The sequence below is a fragment of the Pleurodeles waltl genome, chromosome 7, assembly GCF_031143425.1.
Source record: "Pleurodeles waltl isolate 20211129_DDA chromosome 7, aPleWal1.hap1.20221129, whole genome shotgun sequence".
Lineage (NCBI taxonomy): Eukaryota > Metazoa > Chordata > Amphibia > Caudata > Salamandridae > Pleurodeles > Pleurodeles waltl.
In genome coordinates this window covers 971,552,835-971,576,028 of record NC_090446.1, presented here as the reverse complement: position 1 = coordinate 971,576,028, position 23,194 = coordinate 971,552,835, and the positions used below count along the sequence as shown (strand labels likewise).

Here is a 23,194-nt window from a genome sequence, read left to right as displayed (position 1 = left end):
ATCAGTCTTGCTGTCGCATGGCTCCTTTTCAGAAGATTTCAACAGTTCAGATAGCTAGATAATAGTCTCTCCTCCCAAGGAAACACCTTTCCACTCTGGGTGCCATATTCCACTCCCAGGTGGTGTATGAACTGCACAGGGATAGATGTTGGCTTTTCATGATAAATATGTAACCCCAGACAATTCAGGGCAGTGACTGTGAGCTGGAAATGCTGTAAAGCCTCTGTGACATTGAGGCTTTGATCAGCCAGTCGTCAAAAGATGGATAGAGTCAAATCTTCTGACTTCTCAGGTGTACAGCCACCACAGTCAAAGTTCTTTGTGCAGATTTGAGGCTGAATGGGAGTACCTTGTACTGCTAATGTTCATTCTCAACAATGATTCTTTGCAACTGGGATGTTGAAATAAGCATCATGAAAATCTCCGGAGGATAGACTTTCTGATGAAGTTGGGGGTAGATTTGAGTGCTAGCATTCTGACCTGTACTCTACATGTCCATTTGTTTGCTAGTTTGACATCCGGAATGGGTCCGAATTCATTTCTGGGGCCTTTCTTTTCACTAGAAAGTTGCAGGAATACATTCCTAGTCCTTCAGGGGGAGGAGAAACTCTCCCCACTGCATGCTTTTGAGAATAGATGTCCTTCACTAGATCTTCAGAAGAAACGCATAGGAGATGCAGCTAAACATATATTCAGCCTGTCGCCTACTGAAGCCTAGGATCAGAGGTTACCTAACCAGCTTAGGCAAGACTAGCCTTCGTATTCAGTAGGAAGGAAGCAACGTAAATGGGAAAAACAAGGGTATCCCGGGTTTTGCATGTTGGTAGTGTAACCTTTTAAAATGCTTGAACTGATCACTACATCGTGGGTATGGAGAACTATAATTAGGATTTTCTTCTCATCTCTGCTATGTGTTATTTCTGCTGCTGTTTTAGATTGAAGCATTGGATTGGACTGGAAACTGGTGTACTGCTGCTGTCTACTGTTTGCTTGAGAGGCTCAGAAACACATACACTCAAGTGTGGGCAGGGTAAAAGGTTGGACAGTGCCTGATAGTCACTGAAGAAAGCATAACGAGACTCACAAACTTGTGTGGTGCAGGACTTGGACGTGGACAGTCTTCTTAACTTTGGATGAGAGTGTGACCCAGCCTGACCAAGACTTGTGTGCTCTGCTCTACAACACGTTCTGCGTTAACTGATACTTTAGTTGGCTCAACCAGACCATCCATAAGCACAGAAGGAATCTTCTTATGAAGACTTTATAGTTAACATAAAAAACTGACCAGAGGTCCAAGAGAAGGAGAGGAGGGTGTACAGTCTGCTGTCTTACGCTGACTCGGAAAGACCAGGAAGACTGTCAGCCATGAAGGCGCAAGCCAACAACAGTCCTACCTGAACTCTGAAGTTTGGAAGCTGGAACTGTGCCTGCTGCATGAGACAACTGAGTCTCATCCAGTTCCTTTGGCCTGATGAAAGGCTTGATGCAGCCTGGTTGGCATTGTTCCACAACTTTCATTGACTGCCTATGCAGCACAGAGGAACAATGCAGAACAGGAACACTCATTTTGACCAGCTATAATTTTTCAGCATCTACTCAGATTTTTGTTGTTTTGGCCTTATTTTAAATCATAAAATATGTTTTCATTTTAATAAATTGGTCTGGGAATTTTACTCAGTGGTTTCTCGAGGCAAGTATTTTGCTGGTGCAGATGACCCTTAACATACATTCCTTTAAGGTGCCTTCAGTCTTGGTCTTGAGTTCCTATGGGGTAGACAAAGCTGTCTTAGGATGTCTGAGAGAAACAGCATTTCCCTAACTAAGAGCTTGTGTTGCACAGTGGTAGGAGAATGGAACGCATTGGGCAACCTAGCTTCCTTCCATTTGCAGCCCAAGCCAAAGTGTCAGTAGCATCATCATGCCATCAATCAAGGATTTCCAATAACACCTTCATGGCACTCTCAAAGTAGGACATTGCTAAACTGCTGCAAGGAATCCCTACGGCATATGTAGTTTCAATCCAACAGAGCAGTAGCACTGGCACTCTTCACTGTTGTTGCTTAAGTGGCAGTCTTTAAAGCCCACGGAATCCAAACATTTATTTTCATTCTCTGTAGACAAGGGAACAGTGGCATGATTCCTTCTTACATCGGAGACAAAGAGGTGGAGGATCAACTTTGAGGAACAATGGAACCTGTTCTGGAGGTCTATATTTTTTGTCTAAGCTCGGTACAGCTTTTACAGAGGCAGATGTTAAAAAGAAGTTAAATTGCCAGTTCAAATATGGCTGGAACCAGTGATGCCTTGAAGTAAATGGAAGAGGGCTAGTGAGCACCTCGGATTAGACCTTCCTGAAAGCTGTCAGCTGGAGAAATACTGACTGGTGTAGAGTCTGTCAAGACCGGAGACTATCTTCTGGTACTTGATCTTCATGAAAATCATGAAGAAGAGGATTATGGAAGCAACAAGATCTTCTAGCATGTCTAGAACGACAACAACAATGATGTGAACGTGCACTTTAAGAAGACTGCGGAGATTGTTGGTGTTCTGGATCTTCTTGGCAGTCCTCTGTCCATCATAATGTGAAGCCGTGAACATGGGCATCATGGTTGGGTCCCAGCAAATGATATGTGAGGTGGATGACTTATAATCAAAATCTAGAAGGAGACGTCTCCACAAGCTCAGTAAGTTTAGGCAGAGGGGTAGGAGGTGGTGGCGGCACTGGAGGTGGAGCATGCTTCAAGCTCTGGAGTAGCTAGCTTGGTAGGGGACTAAGTATATGATACTCGAAATCTGGTATCATCTATCAGATTTCAGCTTTTGCAGGCATTTTGGAGAAGATAAGGAGAGGATAAAATATTCATGTATCTTGAAGTTGAGTGGTGCTCTGACACGGTCTACCTTGATGTCTAAGTTCTATGCTTCTTCAACGTCAAATACATCCTCGATGTGGAACTGGTGCACAACAGTAAACAAGTAGGCACAGTTCCTTGCCTCTCTGTCATAAATCATCACATCAACGGGGAACTGCACAGTTTTTTATGGTGATATCACCTCCACCTCCTAGAGAAGTTCTTAGAGATGGAAATGAGAGTACTGTAGAGGGTTTTCCATCACCTTTCTCTTCAGACTTTCCTGTTTATTAAGATATAAACTCCTGTCGCCTGCGCTGTTCCTCTTGTAGCCCATGAAGGCCTTTCTCTCGTTTTTACAAGGTGCACCTGTGAAAAGGCTCTGCAGTGCTTGCATCTGTCAGGAATGTGAGTTTCTGCCAAGCAAGGTATACATGGACCATGAAGGGTTCTTTCAGTCTTTTTTCTGCTACAAGAAGGGGAACTTAAATATATATATTTTTTTAAATGGCATTTGTAATAAATAAATTGTAAAATTTTCTGTCCCAAAATGATAGATAAAGACTTTGGGGGTAATTACGACCTCAGCGGTAGGCGATAATGTGGCGGTAGTACCGCCAACAGGCTGGCAGTACATACCGCCACATTATGACATTGGCGGGTTGGTTGCAGCCAACATGCCAATTTACCATTCCTACCGCCATAGCGGTAGCAGCCGCCGGGCCGGAAATAACAATCTCCTGCCTGGAGGCCGCTATTGTCCAATCAGCAGCATTATGAGCCTGCCTACCGCCATGGTTTTCTTGGCGTTCGCAACGCCACGGAAACCATGATGGTAGGCCCTACCAGTGACAGGGAACTCCTTCCCTGTCACTGGTAGGAGGCTCAACCCCCCAAACACTCCCCAGACGTCCCCCACCCCCTCCATCCACGCCCCCCCTTCTGATCCCCCCTTCACACACACTCGCAGACACGCACAACGCATACACACACACTCACTCACACTGGTATACACGCATTCATTCCCACATGCATCCATTTATTCATGCATTCATTCATTCTCGCACACATTGTTACACACATTCACACACACGCAGACACGCATTCACATTTCCATTTGCACATGCATTCTCACACATGCATACACCCATGCAAACAGCACTACACACACACAGTCGCATTCACGCGCACACTTGCACATTCATGCATACAACTCCACACACACACAACACCCCACCCCACCGCCCCTGATGGAAGCCCAACTTACCTGCATCCAGGGGGTTTTCCAGCAGGGAACAGGACGGGGCACTGCTACCGCCAACAGCATCCGCCAGCAGACCACCGCCAGGCTGTATCACGTGTCATGATATGGCTGGCAGCGGTCTACTGGCATGGCACTGCTGGTGATAACAGCGCCACCTTACCGCAATCCGCCTGTATGGCCACAGCCGGACTTCCGCCCTTCTTGTTGTGGAAATCTGGCTGTGGCAGATGGATGGTAGCCTCAGCGACGGTCTTTTGGCAGCAGTAGGTGGCTTATACCGCCATTGTCATAATTAGGGCCTTTAATTCTTAGAGAATTTGGAATAAAACAATTTTAAAAGGGGAGTTAGAAAGATTTCCTAAAGAATAAAAAAAAAAAAAATCAAACTCAGTGCTCCAGGATACTGTCACCAGGAGCCAAATAAAAGACAACAGCCACTGCAAGTGCATTATGGGATACTGGAAGAATAGGAGTCCTGTACGCTATCAATTTTCAGCCTCATATGGCTGCAGCCTATAGGGCCCAATTTTATCCTTTTGTTTCCTTAAAAAATTCTATTCTAGTTCTGAGTGACATTTATATATTTTCAATAGGGGTTAGATGTTTAAAGTAAATAAATGGAACAGGTTTACATTACCTTTTTTATTAGGCTCCTAAATTGTTTTACATCAAAAAAAGAAGATGTAGCTTTTCGAACAAAAAGCAAATAGAGAATACATTTTCTTTGAAAAGGTGCTCTGGGATTCTCCTCTTGGGCAGGACTAATCAGAGCTTACAGTTATCATTTGCACTCCCCCTCGTGATTTAAAGTAGGGAGTTGCTGTTTTTTCAGTTGTAGGGACAAAAATTGACCAAACACTGTTTAGCCATTGCACTTTGGTGTGTTGATCCCACTGAGGGAGAACACAGAACATGCAATTGAGTTGGGTGGTGGGAATTGAGGTGAATGTGCAGGTGGAAATGGGAGGAGAGGGCTGAATGTTTAGGCTGTCACCCACAGGAATGCATATGCTTTCACTGAACTAAATGTGGATCGCTGTGGCTCAGGAGTTTGTCTTCATGTCCTCACCTCTGGTTTTGCTTACTGCACACAGCACTAGTCATGTCACAGCTTTAGGTAGCATGCAATGGGTTATTTGATTTCCTAACAGCTATTATAAAAATACATGTTTTATAAGCTTGCCATTATCCAACATGGAGCGACTACGCTAGGGAACAGGCATAACCAGTAAGTGGCAGCATGAAAATGCAGTGTAATAAATGGCTTTATTGATGGAAATGCTTGACATCCGAAGCAGACAGAGCACTCAATCTATAAGACACAAGGGACACCTTCTCTCCCTGAAGCACGCAGTTACAGAAGTATGACAATGGCTTTCAGAATCACATAGTAAAGATGGGGCATGCCCTTTGTACACATAAGATAATGAAGACTATGCTTTTCAAGGTCTTTAAAATGAGAATCGTGTAACTAGCTAGCAGTGACAGGCCAAGCAGACGCTACCTAAGGTTACTGTGTAATGATGGTGGGCTAGTTTAATTTGTTCAATATCTTTCCCAGTTGAGTAGGTACTGGGGACAGGGGTGTTCTGTCCCGGTCTGGTTTTTCTCATTTCTGTGTGAGGACTACCATTTGGTGCGGATGGGAGGGGTGGTTGTGAGATCTCAGTAGAAGGATGATTCCATGTCCTCCTGGGTTCAGTATTCAATCTGTAAATGGAACCAGGGGATACTGTGGCATCTACTGTCCAGGTTATCTGCCAAGATTTCATATCTATGATAATGATACTCAACTGCTGGAGCAGTTATCAACAGCAAAGTATCTTTGTGAGCTGGGACACTGCCATCTGGAAACCGAGATATGGATAGCTCATATCCAGAAGAATGAAATGGTTCTTGATGACCTTTCTCCTGCCCTTGCAGTTATTGTTAAATCTTTGGGGATTTGCAGTAACGATTAACTATTACTATTTGTGCGTCCACATGTATAGAAGTTGCCCTCTTTCCTAACTTCCTCTTTCAGTAGAATTGTTCTATTGACATCTAATCCCTGCTTTACATACAATCTAAATTTGAATGGGTAGTCCCTGATAATTTGTCCAATTGCTTCTGGAATTTCAGCCTTTGTGGATTTGCCTAAATCATCCCTTCACCTTCGCTTACACCCCCCCCCCCCCCAAATTCCAAATTCCAAATAGGGAACTACATTAACTGGTACTATCAATTTTAGATTCAGTTTAAGGTGACTTGTCTCACTCATCAAGGAATGCTTGATGAAACTCCCCTCTACCTTCCTCTCAGATTAAAGATCTCAGGGACTGTGGAGCACTGAGGAGAATCCTAAATCCTGGTATATTAAATCCTGGAACTCTCTTGCTTCTTCACCAGGGTTCATTGTTGAATTTCTTTTTGTTAAGAAATCACTAAAATGTGAATACCGGGCTTCCCCATATGGGTTTGTTTTTATATTTTTGAATGCCAGTGGTATGTACTTTACCATTTATATTGGATGTTAGTGATTTGCTTGCTGTAAAACACTTGGATGCATTTTGATGTTGTTCCTACTGATAAATAAATAAATATACCAGACATATTAGGTCTGACTTGGGGCTGTTGATAAAAGATAAACATGACAGAGGTGGATTACATAAAAGTCAATTTACCCAAATGTGGCAGTGAGAAAGTAGCAAAAGGCAGGCCAGAGGCAAGGTCTGTGCTGAAAATTAACAAATATGAACAATGAAGCTTTCCTTGGCCCCCGAGCAGACACCAGTGTATGACCTGCTCGAGAACACAAGTGACAAGTACTCAGCGCTGTACGCACCAGGCTCACGGCCCAGGGACCCAGGTCTAGGAACCGCCCCAACAGATCCAGAGCTCGCAGTCGGTGTACCTGGCTGAGCAGCACCTGCAAGGGAAGGAGGCACAAGTTAGAGAGTGGGGAGGAAGGGAAGCAGCACGGCACAGTATAGTCAATGGTAACTGACTAGCACACTTATTAAAGATACCTGCTGCAATCTTCACAATTTATCAATTTATCTACTTGTTGTGTACAGAGCAAATACATCGCCTTTTGGTCACTTCCGAACATTCACAGAATCTTTAAATTCACAGTACACCACATACATAAGAAAGGCAGTATCATGTTTCTGAAAAGTTAGACAGCTAATGGAGTCATATTCAATCAGCATGGATTTTCAGTAGGCGGCTGAGTGAGAAATTTGTTAAATTGTAAAGAATCATAATCCTTCCAAACAGAAATTCATAATGGAAATTGCAGAATAAGCCAACCAGCACATCAAGCCTGCCCAATTTGCCATTAATTTGGCACACGAGGACCGTGACGCAGCGTGTTGAGCCAAGACTCTCATACAACTCTTGACGTCTTTGGGGGATTTTTTTTCCTCATAGATTTTAAGTTGACATGCTTATAACCAGCATGTTACCTCCTTCCCCTTATTTTAATTCTCAGAAACCACATAATAATGAAACACAATGTTGCAGCACCTCAAAAGCATAAATAGCCTTTTGATGTTTTTCAGGTTGCTACGGGCAAAACGTATCAGAAAAGTTTTAAAAACTTCCAAACCTCTGCTGAGATACAGCACCCCTGCCTCCCATTTTCACTGGGAAAACATGCATGTTTTTGCTGGGTTCACTTCAAAGAAAGTAGACATACCTTTCCAATTAAACACAAATCTGGTTTTAGAAAAGTGTTTTTACTAAAAATGTGTTATACTCAAATTCGTTTTTGATTGTAAATGTTGCAGATTGTTTTGCGTAAAAGCAGAACACAATTTTTAGGGAGTAAATGTTGACAAAGGTGCAGTTTTAAAAGTGTTTTCTAAATAAGGCCATAGTTGCTAGGTTAATGTCCTTACGGTCCTTCACTGCAGCTCCCCCTTGCTGCTTTGCTGCTTCCCTGGTTACTGATTTGTTTACTTTGTTATTGTGCTCAACCTTGTTTAACTCGCCTTCCTCCCTCTTCACATAGCCTAATTAATAGAGGCTGCAATGCAGGGGTGCGGTAGACGTGCACAGCGGGCAAGCCGCTGACATGCCAAAGGCAAGCTTATCTACACCTATCTGCGTCTGGACCATGCCCAAATCAACGCAGTCTCTTCCGCCCGCTTCTTCACTCTTCAACATGCTCCGTAAGATCTTCCAATGGCTTCCTGTCAACATTAGACAAACCATCACTCAAGCCTTAGTCACCAACCCGCTGGACTACAGCAACACACGCTACGTAGCAATCACCACACACCTCCTGAAGAGAATACAGACCTTACAAAATTCAGCGGCCAGACTCATCTTTGACCTCTCCAAATTAACCAACATCACACCCATCCTCAAGAAGCTCCATTGGCTCCTCATTCAGAAAAGATGAGAATTTAAGATGCGGATCTGCACCTGCAAGAACCTTCACAATAAAGGACCAGCATACATCAACCACCGCCTGAACTTCCACCAACCCTACAGACACCGGCTCTCTGCTTCCCTTTTCCTTGCACATACCACCCACATCCGCCAAAGCAACAGAGGAGGATGCTCCTTTTCTTACCTCACTGCAAAATCCTGGAATGACATCCGCTTCACCTACAGACCTCATCCTCTCTTTAGGAATTCAGGAAAGGACTCAAGACTTGGCTGTTCAACAAATCCCTTAGCAGCTATATTCTCAGCGCCTAGATACCCTCATAGGTGAATAGCTGCACTCTATAAATCCTGATTGAGTGATTGATTGAATGTTTCTGTGAAGAAATGTATATGGTACGAGCATTGCAGTTTCCTGAAACTGTCATTGTGCTAGGGTGCAATTAGCTAGCTTAAATCATTACTGGACACAAACAGTTAGGAGCGCACCTGCCTGACATCCCAGCAATTAATCTGCCCCAAGCATGCCAGGGAAGAGGTACTGAAACCGGGTGATTTATGGCAGCATTCCCAGCACCCCGCAAATATGTTCTCTGCTGAAGAAGGGATTAACCCAGAAACACATGTGTCCAGAGATGCACAGTAAAGGCTGTACCTACTTAGAGGTGAAATATTTAAAAATTAATGGAGTTCGTTTTTTGAAGATACTACATCTACCATGATGCAATGGGGCAGATTAATTGCTGGGATGTCAGGCAGGTGCGCTCCTAACTGTTTGTGACTTTAAAGGCTCCCTTGAGCTACTGGGCTGACGAGCTCTGGAGCAGGCACCAGCATGCCAGGGAAGAGGTACTGAAATCGGGTGATTTATGGCAGCATTCCCAGCACCCCGCAAATATGTTCTCTGCTGAAGAAGGGATTAACCCAGAAACACATGTGTCCAGAGATGCACAGTAAAGGCTGTACCTACTTAGAGGTGAAATATTTAAAAATTAATGGAGTTCGTTTTTTGAAGATACTACATCTACCATGATGCAATGGGGCAGATTAATTGCTGGGATGTCAGGCAGGTGCGCTCCTAACTGTTTGTGACTTTAAAGGCTCCCTTGAGCTACTGGGCTGACGAGATCTGGAGCAGGCACCAGCATGCCAGGGAAGAGGTACTGAAACCGGGTGATTTATGGCAGCATTCCCAGCACCCCGCAAATATGTTCTCTGCTGAAGAAGGGATTAACCCAGAAACACATGTGTCCAGAGATGCACAGTAAAGGCTGTACCTACTTAGAGGTGAAATATTTAAAAATTAATGGAGTTCGTTTTTTGAAGATACTACATCTACCATGATGCAATGGGGCAGATTAATTGCTGGGATGTCAGGCAGGTGCGCTCCTAACTGTTTGTAAATCATTACTGGAACCTGGGGTCCCCCAATGAATCATCATTGGAATCCAGGGACCCTGTAAAGATCACCCTTTCACGGTTCTGTTTGTCTTCGACTTTATTTCAGGTACATCAGTGTAGCGACATCTTCAGCACAGCTCCACACTTCAGTTCTCGCCACTTCTTCTTCTCTCTCAACCCCCACTGTTCCGTCTGACCTCACTGCTTACATCATCACATTCTAGACTCTCCTCCTGTCACTTCTCTACTGGTTATCTCCACATCCCCCCCCCCCCCCCCTCATAGAGTCATAAGTGGAAGCTGGGGCCCCTGGCCTAGGCAATTTCAATGATTTGAACCACAAAACAATACATAAAAATACTGAAATAGCATTCATCAAACAAGTACACAGACGATGAAATATTTTAACTCACAATTTAAAAAAAAAAAAAAATAATCAAAACTTTAATTTTAACGGAAAGGCTGGAGCATTTGTAAATTCAACTGAGGCCACTCATTGTCCATATTATACTCTGTATGATGCACTCCAAGTGCTCCCACAACTCAATTTGAGGAAACTAACCTAATATCTACCCTACAATTTCAAATTCCTTCACATTTATAAAAATGTTTTAAAATGTTGAATTTTTCTTCTTTATATACAGTTTATTAATATGGTAATATTGTGCCATTTTCTAAGCAGTCACAGACTCCCTGAGTAGGCTTTGCGGACCCCCAGGTTAAGAACCACTGGGCTAGCCTGGTCCATAGTATCACAATTGTAAAATGTTGCTGTGATGCAAATTTGACCTCAATTGCTTTTGAACTTCTGAAGAGATCTCAATGCTCCTCTACCCCATTCACCTGGGCAAATATGCATGTTTTCAATTTAAAAAGAACAGTCACACTTTCCATTTGATTATTAAATCCGTTTTATGTGCAAAATTGTGGATTTTTGCATTAGAAAGGTCCCTTTTGTTCAAATTTGCTTTTTGGAATAAAGGTTGCTGACTGTGTTGTGTGAAAGTAGAAATTCTTTTTTTAAGTGAAAATATTTACAAATGTGTTTGATTAAAAGTGCTTTGCTGCCATTAAAAACATTTCCTTATATGTGATATATGTTAAACCCTGCTTCTTCAGAGATGATCACTACTAGTTAAATGTTTTGCCCCTGGGTTGAGTAGACTGGCTAGCCCAACCCATCTAAGCATATCATGTAACAGTGTTGCAGCCTTTTTCTTCACATTCACCTGAGGGTCCTATCGCCCGGGCATCCTCCAGATAAGGGCATCTGAGGCACGGAGTGACTCCCTGAAGCCATTCCCATCTTGTGTGTCTTATAGCCTTAAGCCAGTACCATTGTTCTTCAGTTCCAAGTCACACCAATTGCCAGCAAGAACCAACAAGTATTTGCAATGCAATAGTACTCACATTTGCGAGAGTCAGAGCTACTGGCGTTGTAAATGACAATGTCATTTAACTATGAGTTTTGGTTTGGAGTGTATTCTGTGACATTGTATTTGTATGAGATGTAACTTAAGTGTGGCAGAAGTCTTACAGGAACATCGCTAACTGTTTAAATATGGGAAACATACAAGATACTTGGGGGAGAGTGGCCCCCTACCGATATGAGGGCTACTGGGGAAGGAATGACCGGGATGCAGTTGCCTTAAAAGGTGCCACATATAGAAGAATTGGCACAAGGTGAATGCTGTGCTCTGGCTCGATACTAAAAACGAAAACAAGACAGTGACCTACTGGCTGGAGAGGAGGGGAAGAACGAGGAAGGAATGTTATTGTTTTGTATTGATGTTAACTTGAAACTCAATAAAATAAATATGAGAAAAAAAAAAAACGTCGCTTACTAACATGAAGCGTTATAGGCGGACGGAGTTGTGTTACATTCACATAAAAAAATTAAGTATTATAACAATCTGTGGAAGCAATCCTAGTGTTTTTCAGATATTTTAAAGCAAGCGCAATGAACATAACTCTAAACAAATTCTTATACCTGAAAGGTTCAACTGCTTTTCAAGCAGTGCCCAAAGTGTGCCATGCAGGAGTTGGCATCACCACGCCCAATCTCAACCTAGCCCCTAGACGTCTGGTGCAAAGGCGTCTGATGCTTGCTCCCACACATAATTTAGTTTGAAGCTGCCTTGCTGTTCTTGAAGGGCTGCCCTTCATGTCAAATACAAACGTGATCACGCACCATGATAGAAATGGTTGGCATTGTGTTATTTTTTAACAGCCAGTGCTCCACTGCTAGGCTTCCAGTTAATGCAGATTTACAATGCCAGGAAGGCCCTGCCCAGGAAGGAAGCACTACAGCTGTAAAACTAACAAGTCTTCACTCTGTGGAGCGGATCTGCTTTACTGAGGGGAAAAGCAGTAAAAAAATAAAAATAAAAAAAAAAGCAGTTTAAATATCAATGCTATGGGAATGCAAAGCGAACCATTGGCAAGTTGCAGCCACGTAAAAAAAGTGAAAGTATAGAACCCAAAAAAAGGAAACCGAGGAGCAGAACACCACTGTAATTAGGAACAAAGAAGCACGGCTAGTAACACAGGAACACATGATTAAAAAGTAAAGTGAAGAGAACAGAAGAAGAGAAATCAGAAGTGCAGAGCACAAGAATAAAAAAGAAATGTACCAGAAAAGAAACTAGAAGAGAGGAGCAGGCACATGCACAATGCAAAGCAGAGTGAGCCATGCAGAGAAAGGATTGGCTGCGATTAAAGGCAAAACCGAAACCAGACGGGAGGAAGGGCCATGAGACCCTGTGACAGGAGGAAGTGTGAACGCAGCCTGATGGCTAACAAAAATGTTCTCTTATTGAAATCGACTGGGAAGGAACTAAGCACACAAAAAGGGGCATTTAGAAAAATGCACCAATAAAAAGGAAGCATTTAAAACAAGCACAACAAAAAAAGAATGACAATAGTGGGCGTGGTTTAAGCCCATTGACTGAATACAGCATGTCTTGCAGACTGCACATGTGGGCTAACTAGGCTCGACCTAAAAAGCACTGCTAGCCTTCAGACCTACACAAAACCATTGCCTTCAGAATAGGGCTGGTATAGTACAATCTACTTTCTAACAATATACATATTTATGCCACATCTGTTTATAAAGCACAAGTTGATCTGTTGCTCCTGAGTGTACCAGGTGTACACTTATTTGGTTGCCCCTAACTGCTGCCCACCGAGGGATGGTCCTCAGGTGCTCCTGAAGACTGTATGTGGAATTTATTCTGCCTCTCTGTAACCAGTGCATGCCACGGGTGACTTCACTGTTGTCCCTGGGTCGACCATAGCAAGTAAAGTCAGAAATCCCCCAAGCAAGGTCAATTCTTAATATTAACGGGCCAGTGTCATTTACAAGCTGGACATTAGTTCATAATCTCTATGACTAATTTGCCCCAACTCCATTCTTTTCACCACTTCTCCTTGATATACTCCTCATTTAACCTAATACAATCCATCTGCAGGGATAACTAAATATCACAGTAGTTGCCTGCTGCATCTACTTAACAAGTCAATATATCTAGACTTAAGCTACAGTTTGTTGGGATGGAAATGTTCATGTGCACTGCTCTGCATGACTCTGGAGAGCATGCATTCCTGTCTCAGGTTCCCTTAAATGCAAGTTAAGTCGTTTTTAAAATGTTTTCACCTCAGCACACGACAATCAAGCATGTGCACTGACAGCTTTCTGAGACGCGGATTGCCCCTAACAATGGGGCTTGGTGGTTGAAAGAGGAACACCATACACACTGCCCATTAAGGAAAATGACTACATTCAGCACACCAAGCTGTAGCAGACTGGCAGTAGTGCCAGAAACAGATGATAGTAGCAATATAGAGGTTTGACCAGCCAGAGAGAGTTGCCTATTCACATCTTTTGCGTTGCTCAACTGGTCTGCCAGTACTCTGCAATGAAGGCATGCAGGATGGATCTATGTGTAATCCATGTGTGTAGAGTAGTCTGTGCCTGGAGTGTGTTTGTTACATGTGGCTGCACAGGAATGCAATTCAATTTCCTGCATTAGAATAGAACCTACGATGGAGGCTTTCCCCCTACAACATCTGAGCCCCTATTAAAAGGGTTTGGACGATAGCAGGCATCTGCCCCACTTCCACTTTGTAGTGTAGGGTTCACCTCCCCCCCTTTTTCTTCATTCTTTCTTAGACGTGTTAACCCCACCAGATTAAAGAGGGGTTAAGTGTGGAATCCTGCTTCCTTTTGTGTTTTGTCATTATTTTCGGCCTCCCTGGAACAGGGGCAACCTTCTTCATCCAGCTGACACAATAAGACAAATCTGGAAAGAATATCCAAAGGGCAGGAACTACCTGAAACCGGTCTGAGAGGTGAACTTGTAGATCAAAAACTCAGACTGCAAACTATGTTTAAGCATGGAGCAGAAACTACCAGCCAGTGTGCCAAGATTTCTCTACCAGAGGGGCCCACAGCAGGGAGACCAATAAATTCCCTTATAATACAGATTTGGGACCAGAATCCTGGGGAGTGTGACAACCAGCAAGGAGGGGCTTCCTTGGGTATATATTGAAAGAATGAGCTGACTGACTGCTTGAGTACAGGTATTGAAGATGCCCATGCACAAGGAACACACTGCATGGAAGAGTTGTGTGGATAGGAACTGTAACCACTGCATTGGGACTTAGTAAACTAGAGCTACTGGGATGAGTTAGCTAGATCTCAAGGAGCCACATGTAAACATTTACCAATATATCCCCTAAGAAGGCAAATACGTGGCTTGCAATGTACTAAATGAGGAGCCTAAGCCTACTCCTTCTCAAATAAGTTCTTACCTTAAACAGAGAGTACCACCTGAAATGCCCTCTGATGATAATTCACAGGATTATGTTGTGTGCTGTTTGAAAAAATACTTTTTTCTGGGTAAAAGCACTGGCTAGCCCTTGATTTATTAACTTATCAGATGTCTCACTGAGTTCTGAGTCTCCACCTCAGACCACTTCCCCCCCAGTAAGCCTTAAAGTGCCAGACTTCGCTACTTGAGGAACAAGTTACCTACTTTAAGTGGTGCTATTTCTGGTGCATACTTTATCTAACTGCAGATACCCCACTTTGTTGATATTCCCCAGGCATCAGACTAGAGCCAGATACATTACAGCAGTACTCTTGCACGCCTCTAGGTGGCATCATGCATCTCCACGTGGAGCTGCATATGAATCCCACCAAAGATGTGCTGCTGTCAGTTGTTTTCTTAAGCTTGTTCATCCCCTGGAACAAAGAGCCCATCATCAAATTGGTATGACCAGTGTGCAAATCTCCAGGCTGGGGCCTTTAAAGATGGAAAAGAGTTCAGTTCATAGAATGGGGAGGTGGAGGGTCGCTGAGAAATGTGTGGTTGGAGCATTCACCACACAGACCATTACCAAAGGTATGTAACTTGTTCTTCTGATGGACACCTCTAACTGCAGATTCCTCACCATGTGAATACATACTATAGCAGTACCTCCCCAAGTCTGTGAACTGGCTCATACCAAAAAGTCCTGCATAACTGAGCTGGCAAAATGCCCATCTTGACAGACCTGTAATGCTTCATGAACGTGTGCACCGAAGCCAAAGTAGTTGCCTGACAAATATCCAGGACAGTCACTCTGTATGCCAACACAATGGTAGAAGCTTTGGCTCTAGTGGAATGAGTTCACAGGCCTTCTGAAGGCTGCTTCATGACCAATGTGTTGGAGCACTTGAGGCAGAGCTCTATCCATCAAAGGTGGTCCACGTCTGCACTGCCTTGCACTTCTTTGCTCCAACAAACCCTCAAAACAGCAGGTAACCCTTTTTATGTTTCTCTGAGAGATAATATAAAAATGGGTGCAATCTTGGGGTCCAAATGTTTTAGTATCTCTACCTATTTTGAGGTTTGGGACAGAGCAAAGAATGCCGGAAGTGTGATAGCCTGTCAAACGTGAAACGGTGTTACTACTTTTGGCAGAAAAGAAGCTTGGGTCCTCAGCAGAAACATAGCTGGAGAGGAGGTGGAAAAGGGTGGCTGTACAGAAAAAAACTGAAGATTGGACACATGCTGAGCTAATATTATAGCAGTCAGGAAGACAATTCTGAAAGTCAGGAGATGTAATGGCAAACGGTGCACTGTCGGAAAGGGCGTACACGTTAAAAAAGTAAAAATCAAATTTAAATCCCACTGTGGCGTCACAAAGGACTTTCTGGTGGAAATAAATGTTGCAAACCTTTCAGAAATCTCATCACAATAGGTGATTAAACAACGAAGGATGATCTGGAAACTGATAAAAGCAAAGAGGGTAGACAAGTAGCATTTAATAAAGCCCAAGTCAAGTCCTTTTTGTGGGAGGGACATAATCAAGAAAACTTCAAAAACGTGCCCTGGGGTGTGTCAGTCTGGCGTGTGCTGCATCAAAACACAAATTTGACCCAAAAACCGACATACACCGACTTGTATAGGTTTGTATGGTTGCCAAAATGAAACCAAAGACCTCAGGAGGACACGCAAATGAGGGTAACTGGCACCACTCAATCTCCAAACATGGAGATGCAGTTTGTTCAGGCCCCAGGGCAGCAACCTGTCCTGCTGCTGCAGCAGCAGATCCTCTCAAAGTCAAAGCTTGATTGGCAGGACATGCCCAGGAGTTCCGGGTACCACATTCTCCTTGCCTAGTCTCAAGCCACTAGGATCACTTGGGCCGTTGTTTATGAACTTCTTCAGAACTCGAGGCAGGAGCTAAGAAGGCTCACAGGAGTCCTGCGCTCCACTCTAACCTGAATGCATCTTCCGGGGCACAAAAGGTTTGATACTGTACTTTCTCTGCAGTGATTTTTTTTTTTCCAGGGCTTGCCCCTTCGCTGAAAAATGCACTGTGCCATCTCAGAATCTAACCACCATTTGTAATTAACCAGGTGCCACAGGCTGAGGTCATCCACCCTGGCATTAAAACATCCTACCGGGTGGTTTACAACTGGGGACATGTCCTAACGCTCCAGCCAGCTGCAAAGACTCAGTACCCTTGGCACAGGACTGAGGAGTCATCCATCCAGTGGCCCATACATGTTGCAGTACTACACTGCACTGGTGTTCATTGTGAGCACTGGAACCTGCCTGGTTGAGAAGCCCTTCAGGCAATTCCAACAGGCTGATGTGGAGACAGGTCTCTGCCGGAGAACAGAGCCCTCTGATCTCCACCCCTTCTAGATAACCTCCCCATCCCAGCAGTGATATATCTGTCACCAATTTCAGCTTTGGTGGGGCAGGGAGAAATGTCTGCCACTGGCCCAGTTGTGGTTCAACCATCACTGCAGGTCTCCTCCGAAGCCAGGATGGAATCTGATAAATTCCCTTGGTGCTTGGCCCACTGAGACTACAGGTTCCAGTGCAGAGCCCACTTGGCACAGCTGATGAGCTGGGATGCAGGATGTGAAGAGGCCCTGCAGTCCCACTCACCAACAGTCAGGACAGAGACTGAAATATTGCATAAGTCATTCGTAGCCTGAATGTCCTAGACTTGTTGTCGTGAAGGGAAGGCCCGAAACTGCACTGTATCCAGGAAAACTCTGATGAAAAGAACTCCCTGCGAAAGAGTCAGGTATGACTTTGGCATGTTGATTGTGAACCGCAAAAATGTCAGGAGGTTGCCATCATATGGAGGTGGTCTAAGACTGACAGTGGCGAACCCGCCTTTGACAGTCAGTCATCGAGATAGGAGAAAACAGAAGGACGAAAGTGTGCCACAACCACTGCAGTCACTTTCGTCAAGGTAAACTGAAAATAATGCTGGCCCACCTCAAACTGCTAGTAGGCAGGTGGGAGTGCAGACCGGATACATGAAAGTAAACATCCTGCAGGTTCAAAGCCACCATCCAGTTTCCCGGGAGACAGAACCTGGGTCAGTGTAAGCATTTTGAATATTTCCTTCTGCAAGAAGACATTCAGAGAACAGAGAACTAAAATAGGATGAAGGCCTCCATCCTTCTTTGGCAAGAGGAAATAACAGGAGTAACAACCAGTCCCTATTTCCTGGGCTGGAATCCTCTTTATGTCACCTTTGGCATTAGAATCTGCACTTCCTAGAGCAAGATGGACAAGTGCTCTTCTGAGAGATGGTCTGATGTGGGTAGACGTTGCTGATGGTTGAAAAGGAATGGCAAGATACAGCAGAGCATAGTTGCATTGGATGATCTGAAGAACCAACCTGTTGGATGATATGTTTTGTCGTACTCTGAGAAAATATCTGATCCTGCCTCCCATAGGGTGGGTGTGCTCCATTAAGGGCAAACTAAAGAGGCTTGGAGGAGAATGTCGGGCTGGAGGGGGACTGGGAAGTTTGCTGAGATAGGGCTTCATTAAATGGAACTAATGGTTTCAATGAAGTTTCTGCTGTTGCAAAACTTGTTAGTACATTGGTGCTGAATTACATTGTTGGCAGCTCTAAGTTCAAAACCTCCGCTGCCAGTCTCACTATCACAGCAAAGGAGGCTCTCTACTGTTGATGGTCCAGAGAGAGAACACAACCCAGTGTCCGTGTGTCAAAACCACCGTCATCCTAATAATCCAGATATAAATTGTCATCAACATAATGTTGGGGTGGGGGGGAGGAGGAGGGAAACTCCCCCTCACCACTGTCATCCACAAAAGCTGGTAGACTCTGATCAGAGTCAGAACCAAAATTTTGCTTTAGTGCTGGGGGTGCGGCTCCGAGACAAAGGCATGGTCTGGTCTAAAACAGAATAAACTGGGCCTGGGTGTGTCAGTATAGTGTGGAGACTTGACCTCGGTTGGGGCCGTGATGGATTTGGCACGGAAATGGAGAAGATGATATGACGGGCCCATGCTCCTATTTTGAGCTGGCTTCTGAGGATTCTTTCTGTATTTGGCGACATACAGCTTCATGTTCCTGGATTGCCTTTAGCTTTATAAGGGCACACTCCTCTCAAGACTTGGATCGAACTCAAACACCAAAGGCAGGTCTCATGGGGATCTATCACAGAAATCTGTTTGAAACAGTCCATGAAAGGCATAAACCCTCAAATTTTAGGAGGGGACATAGTTTCCTTGCAATCAGGAAAAAGTAGTATTTTTCAGAAGAAACCTGTCAACTGACATGGAAAAGGTAGGCGCAAACTAACGATCCACGTACGAAGGAATTAAAGAAAGGACCTGACATAAGCACACAGGAGTGCAGCGTACACGCGCCTCTGTTTGTTGGTTCTGGGGCAGAACAAAGTCAGCATGGAACTGTACAATGACATCTACCAGTGCAGGAGCAGTGCTGTTTTCTTCTTCCTGGTCCAGTCTAGTGCATAGGGATATTCTAAAGTTGAGGAATCTATGGCTCAAAGTATCCATCAGAAAGTGTACCCGTGCCATGGAAAGTTAAATGCCATATGTGGGCTCCAAGTGTTTATTCACACCACCCACATGAGTTGGAAAAATATATTTCTGCGAGGTGCGCTACTGAGCTCTAAATAGACTGCACAGTCTCACATGGCACAGAAAAATGACGCTGTACTTAGGCTTTGTAAAAACATCAGGAAGAACCTTAATACTGTTTAGTTACTACAGATAGAGAAGCCACAACTGCTAAGGGAAATTATTCTGACAGCCACGTTTACTTAGGGGTTTTGGTGATATAACAAAGGAAGCTTTACAATGATGGTAAGAAGGTCAAAGCCTTGAGTTTCTTGATGGTTGAAGTCAGTAACAGCAAGGTTGTAATACATTCCACTATCAGGCCATTAGTTGAAGGAGTACAGTATGCACAGTGTGCACCACCTCAAATGTCTCCTTCGGTTGATTAGGAATTCCATGTTTAGATGTCCTGTCAACGACAAATATTCTTGTAGCGCTGAAATCAAGAAAATACTTTTTTTTTGTATTTTTACATGCCTCACCCAAATACGAAAAGACTGGTGTCAAATAAAAATGGCACCCTTCTTCAGAGTGAAATTTGAAGAGAGAGCTTCAGGAAGATTATCATCACCAAGACTTTTACTTTTTCAAACGTTTTGGGTGTAGGTGTCTCTCAGAGGATTTTTGGTCTACTCAGACACGTAGTATTAGATATTCAGCTTCACCACAGTAAAGACAAAGCTGCTTCAGTTGCCACTTGCGTCTTTCAGTATTGGTAATTGTACCTCTGGTCCAAACTATTTGCATAAAAGCGTCAGTGGATTCCACAGCTTTCATATTATCTGGGCCTACAAAGCAAGGTAAACTTTGGGGAGGCAAACGTCTGAGTTGGACGTCTGGTCCTTTATTCTCTCTTCCTCCTGTGCCACCTACATTCAATGAGTAACACTGCCTTAATAGCTTTGCTTAGTAAGAGTACGAGCTATATGTACTAACTCATTTTAATGTCTTCCTTATGTCCTCGTCAGAACAATGCCAAGAAGTTTATTTCCACCCACATAGTTTCAGCGCTGAACTATCTTAATCTAATTACATAATCCATGATGTCCTGATATCGCTGTTATTTTAGAGGGAATTTCAGGCGAGTTTTCCAGGTCGGGTCTGTGAAAGATTCATAGGATGCTTATAAGGTAGAATAGTCACTAAAACATGGATCAGAGGAAGTTAGCTAGGCTGTTGCCCAAGATAAGGCAGCTGATATTAGTTGACTAAATAGGCATCCCCTGGCTCTTTCAAACACAAATCGTGCCTGTCAAAAAGTTTAATTGGCATTCAAGATATCAAAGATTCTTCAAATTTACCGGGATTCGTATCTTACTGGATAGCAGGTGGAAAGAAAATTAAGGGGCTCCCAAATGGCAAAAGACTGCTTAGTAGTAGCATTCTCACTTCCAAGTAAAATAATCTCTGCATGTTGTTGTTGAACAGTGTCATGAAAACCTGGAGCTGGGTCCATGACTAATGTGGGTACTGAAGTTATGTTATATAATACTATATATATGTATTTGTATAGCACACAACTCCCCCAGGAGGGTATCCTGGCGCTGAAAGGAGCTGTATGTGCCAAGCTAGTGTTGGGGCTAGGAGAGCAGCCAGGCCTTCAGTTTCTTGTGGTACTCTGGAACAGAGAAGGGGACTCTGATGTGTAGGGGTAGGTCGTTCCAGGCATTAGGAGTGAGGTAGGAAAGGCATGACTGCCAAATCTGGTTCTGTGTGTGCTGGGGAGAAGGGAGTATGAATAGCAATCAGGATAACCAGGGGTGTCTGGTAGGTTTCTGAAAGTTTAAGATGTTGTGGTACGTGGGGCCAATGCTATGTAAGGCTTTGTATGTTGACATCGCAATCTGTCGAGCGCAGGAAGCAATGGTAGCTCTTTATCCAGGAACTCTTGGAACGGAGTTAAGGGAGATTCCCTTCAACTGGTAGTCGCTCAAGTAGCAAGCGATTTCCAATCTGCAACAATCCAAAATAGCAGAGTTGCTGAAAAAGCAAAAGGAAAAATCAGACGGGCAAAAAAATTGAAAAGCAAAGGGGGATGAAAATACCAGCAATAAGGAACTGGAAATATTGGGCATATATTTCCTCAAAAACATGACTTATGCACTTGTCGACTGCTGGCTGGAGACCATGTCTGTTAAGTGATTCCCATGACCATTATAGGGCCATATTAGAGTAGAGAAAGACTGCACTGGGCAAATAGATTTGCACCATTTATTCTGCCTGTGTTACAGGGTGTTAGCTGGAAAAAGATTTCATTCTAATTGTTTGCCATATTTTCATTAAAATAAGTGCAATTTGCGTTTTCTTCAATTTGCACGATTACCAAATAATCCTACGTTTTAGGTAAATCAGTTTTCGAATAATTAGTAAACAAATTAACTACAAAGTCACAATTTGCTGTATTTTCATTAAAAATAGTAGTTCATGGACTAGCAGTTCTTTATTTTTTTTTTAGATGTTACTCTTTATCAAGATTCTCTATCACTCATTTACAGTGAATAATAAGGAAAACATGTGCTACATATGTTTTTGACCTCAATTGTACCCCGATGTAAACATCTTTATGTAATACAGACTGGAGCAAAATCTGTTTGAAACATTTCTTTTTACAAACGTAGCGAAAATCCCACACATGTTTATTCTCTGTTCTTTTGTTACACTCGAAAATAAGCGAGAAATACGGCTCTGGGTGAACCTGATACTGGTTGCACACGTCTGCAAGTTATTTGACATAGAACTCATGGCGAGAGCGTTACTGGTTCCGCGACACATGCTGTACACAAGGTTACTAGTTCCAAAACGTTTGTGGTTAGCGCAGTACTACTGGGTCTAGATACTGGTTCACACTTGCTGTCTTCAGGTTACTTATCTAGCACTTCTGATGAGCAGATTGAGGGTCACGACACACACAGTACTGATGAGTCCTTCTGCTGGAGCAGCTCTGCACATTGCTACATCCAACCTGCTTACTTGTACCAGAAGTCACTCTGGTAGTAGATCATTTTAACTGTGGCCAAGGTATCCGGACACCACGAGATGGTCCAGCTCGAGTATGGTTGATTCACGAGCTGATCCAAAACACAGCAGAAATGTGCGGAAACTAAACAGTGGACTATGAACCGTGGTCTTAAATCATGCATTATTACACCAACAGCGGTGCATTATTCACGCTGGTAGAATCAAGGAAATTAATACGAGCCTTCTACACCAGGAGGAAGAAACGCATGGACCGCCAACTCTCCAAACCTCCATTGACAGCCAAGACATGTTGTCTTTCCCAGATCAAAGGGAAGATTCCCCCTTTCATCCGGAAGCAGCGAAAGTGGCTAAGAAACAGGAGAACTCCAAGGAAGACTGAGGTGGGGAATTAAGCGATATCCTTTGCATAGGTGGTGCATGTCACAAAGCACGGATGCCTCCTGCCCCCTCTTTAGAGGGGTAAACAGGTCGGGATAACTGTCCGCATTACACTGTAGGTTCGTCCACAACTGGGGCACCTTACACCTACCCTTAGGGAGACTTGTCAAGAGAACTTGCACAGTACTCTTGAGTACAAAGGACAGGCTCTAGTGCCCAGGGCAACTGGGCCGTCTCTAAGAAATATGTGATTATACAAGGCAATCTTAGAACAGGCTACTTAATCTGTGGGCCCCTTTCTTTCCTTGGATTTTTTGTAGTGTTAAAAATTGCTAAATTAGTGGCGTTCACATTTTCTTAGTCAGCCAAGCAAGAACTAGGCTTCTATTTAACTGCATCAAATGTGAAATATCCATAGACCATGGATCACAAGATTTATTAGGCCAATAGGTTGCGCCTATGCGGAACCTAGTGGGTTTGTCAATGTTTTTTTTATTTAGTCATGCTGTAAACATTTTGTACAAAATAATCAA

The 23,194-nt window shown here is 43.6% G+C and overlaps 1 protein-coding gene across 3 annotated transcripts in view; it reads right to left on the bottom strand.

The window, feature by feature from the left end:
* The window catches only part of RPTOR (regulatory associated protein of MTOR complex 1), a 1,432,785-nt gene that overhangs the window by 442,397 nt on the left and 967,194 nt on the right, over nucleotides 1-23,194 (bottom strand). For all 3 annotated transcript variants that reach the window (XM_069199733.1, XM_069199735.1, XM_069199734.1), the window contains exon 12: nucleotides 6,941-7,024. In XM_069199733.1, the coding sequence (XP_069055834.1) occupies nucleotides 6,941-7,024 (84 nt within the window). The remainder of the gene's footprint in view (nucleotides 1-6,940; nucleotides 7,025-23,194) is intronic.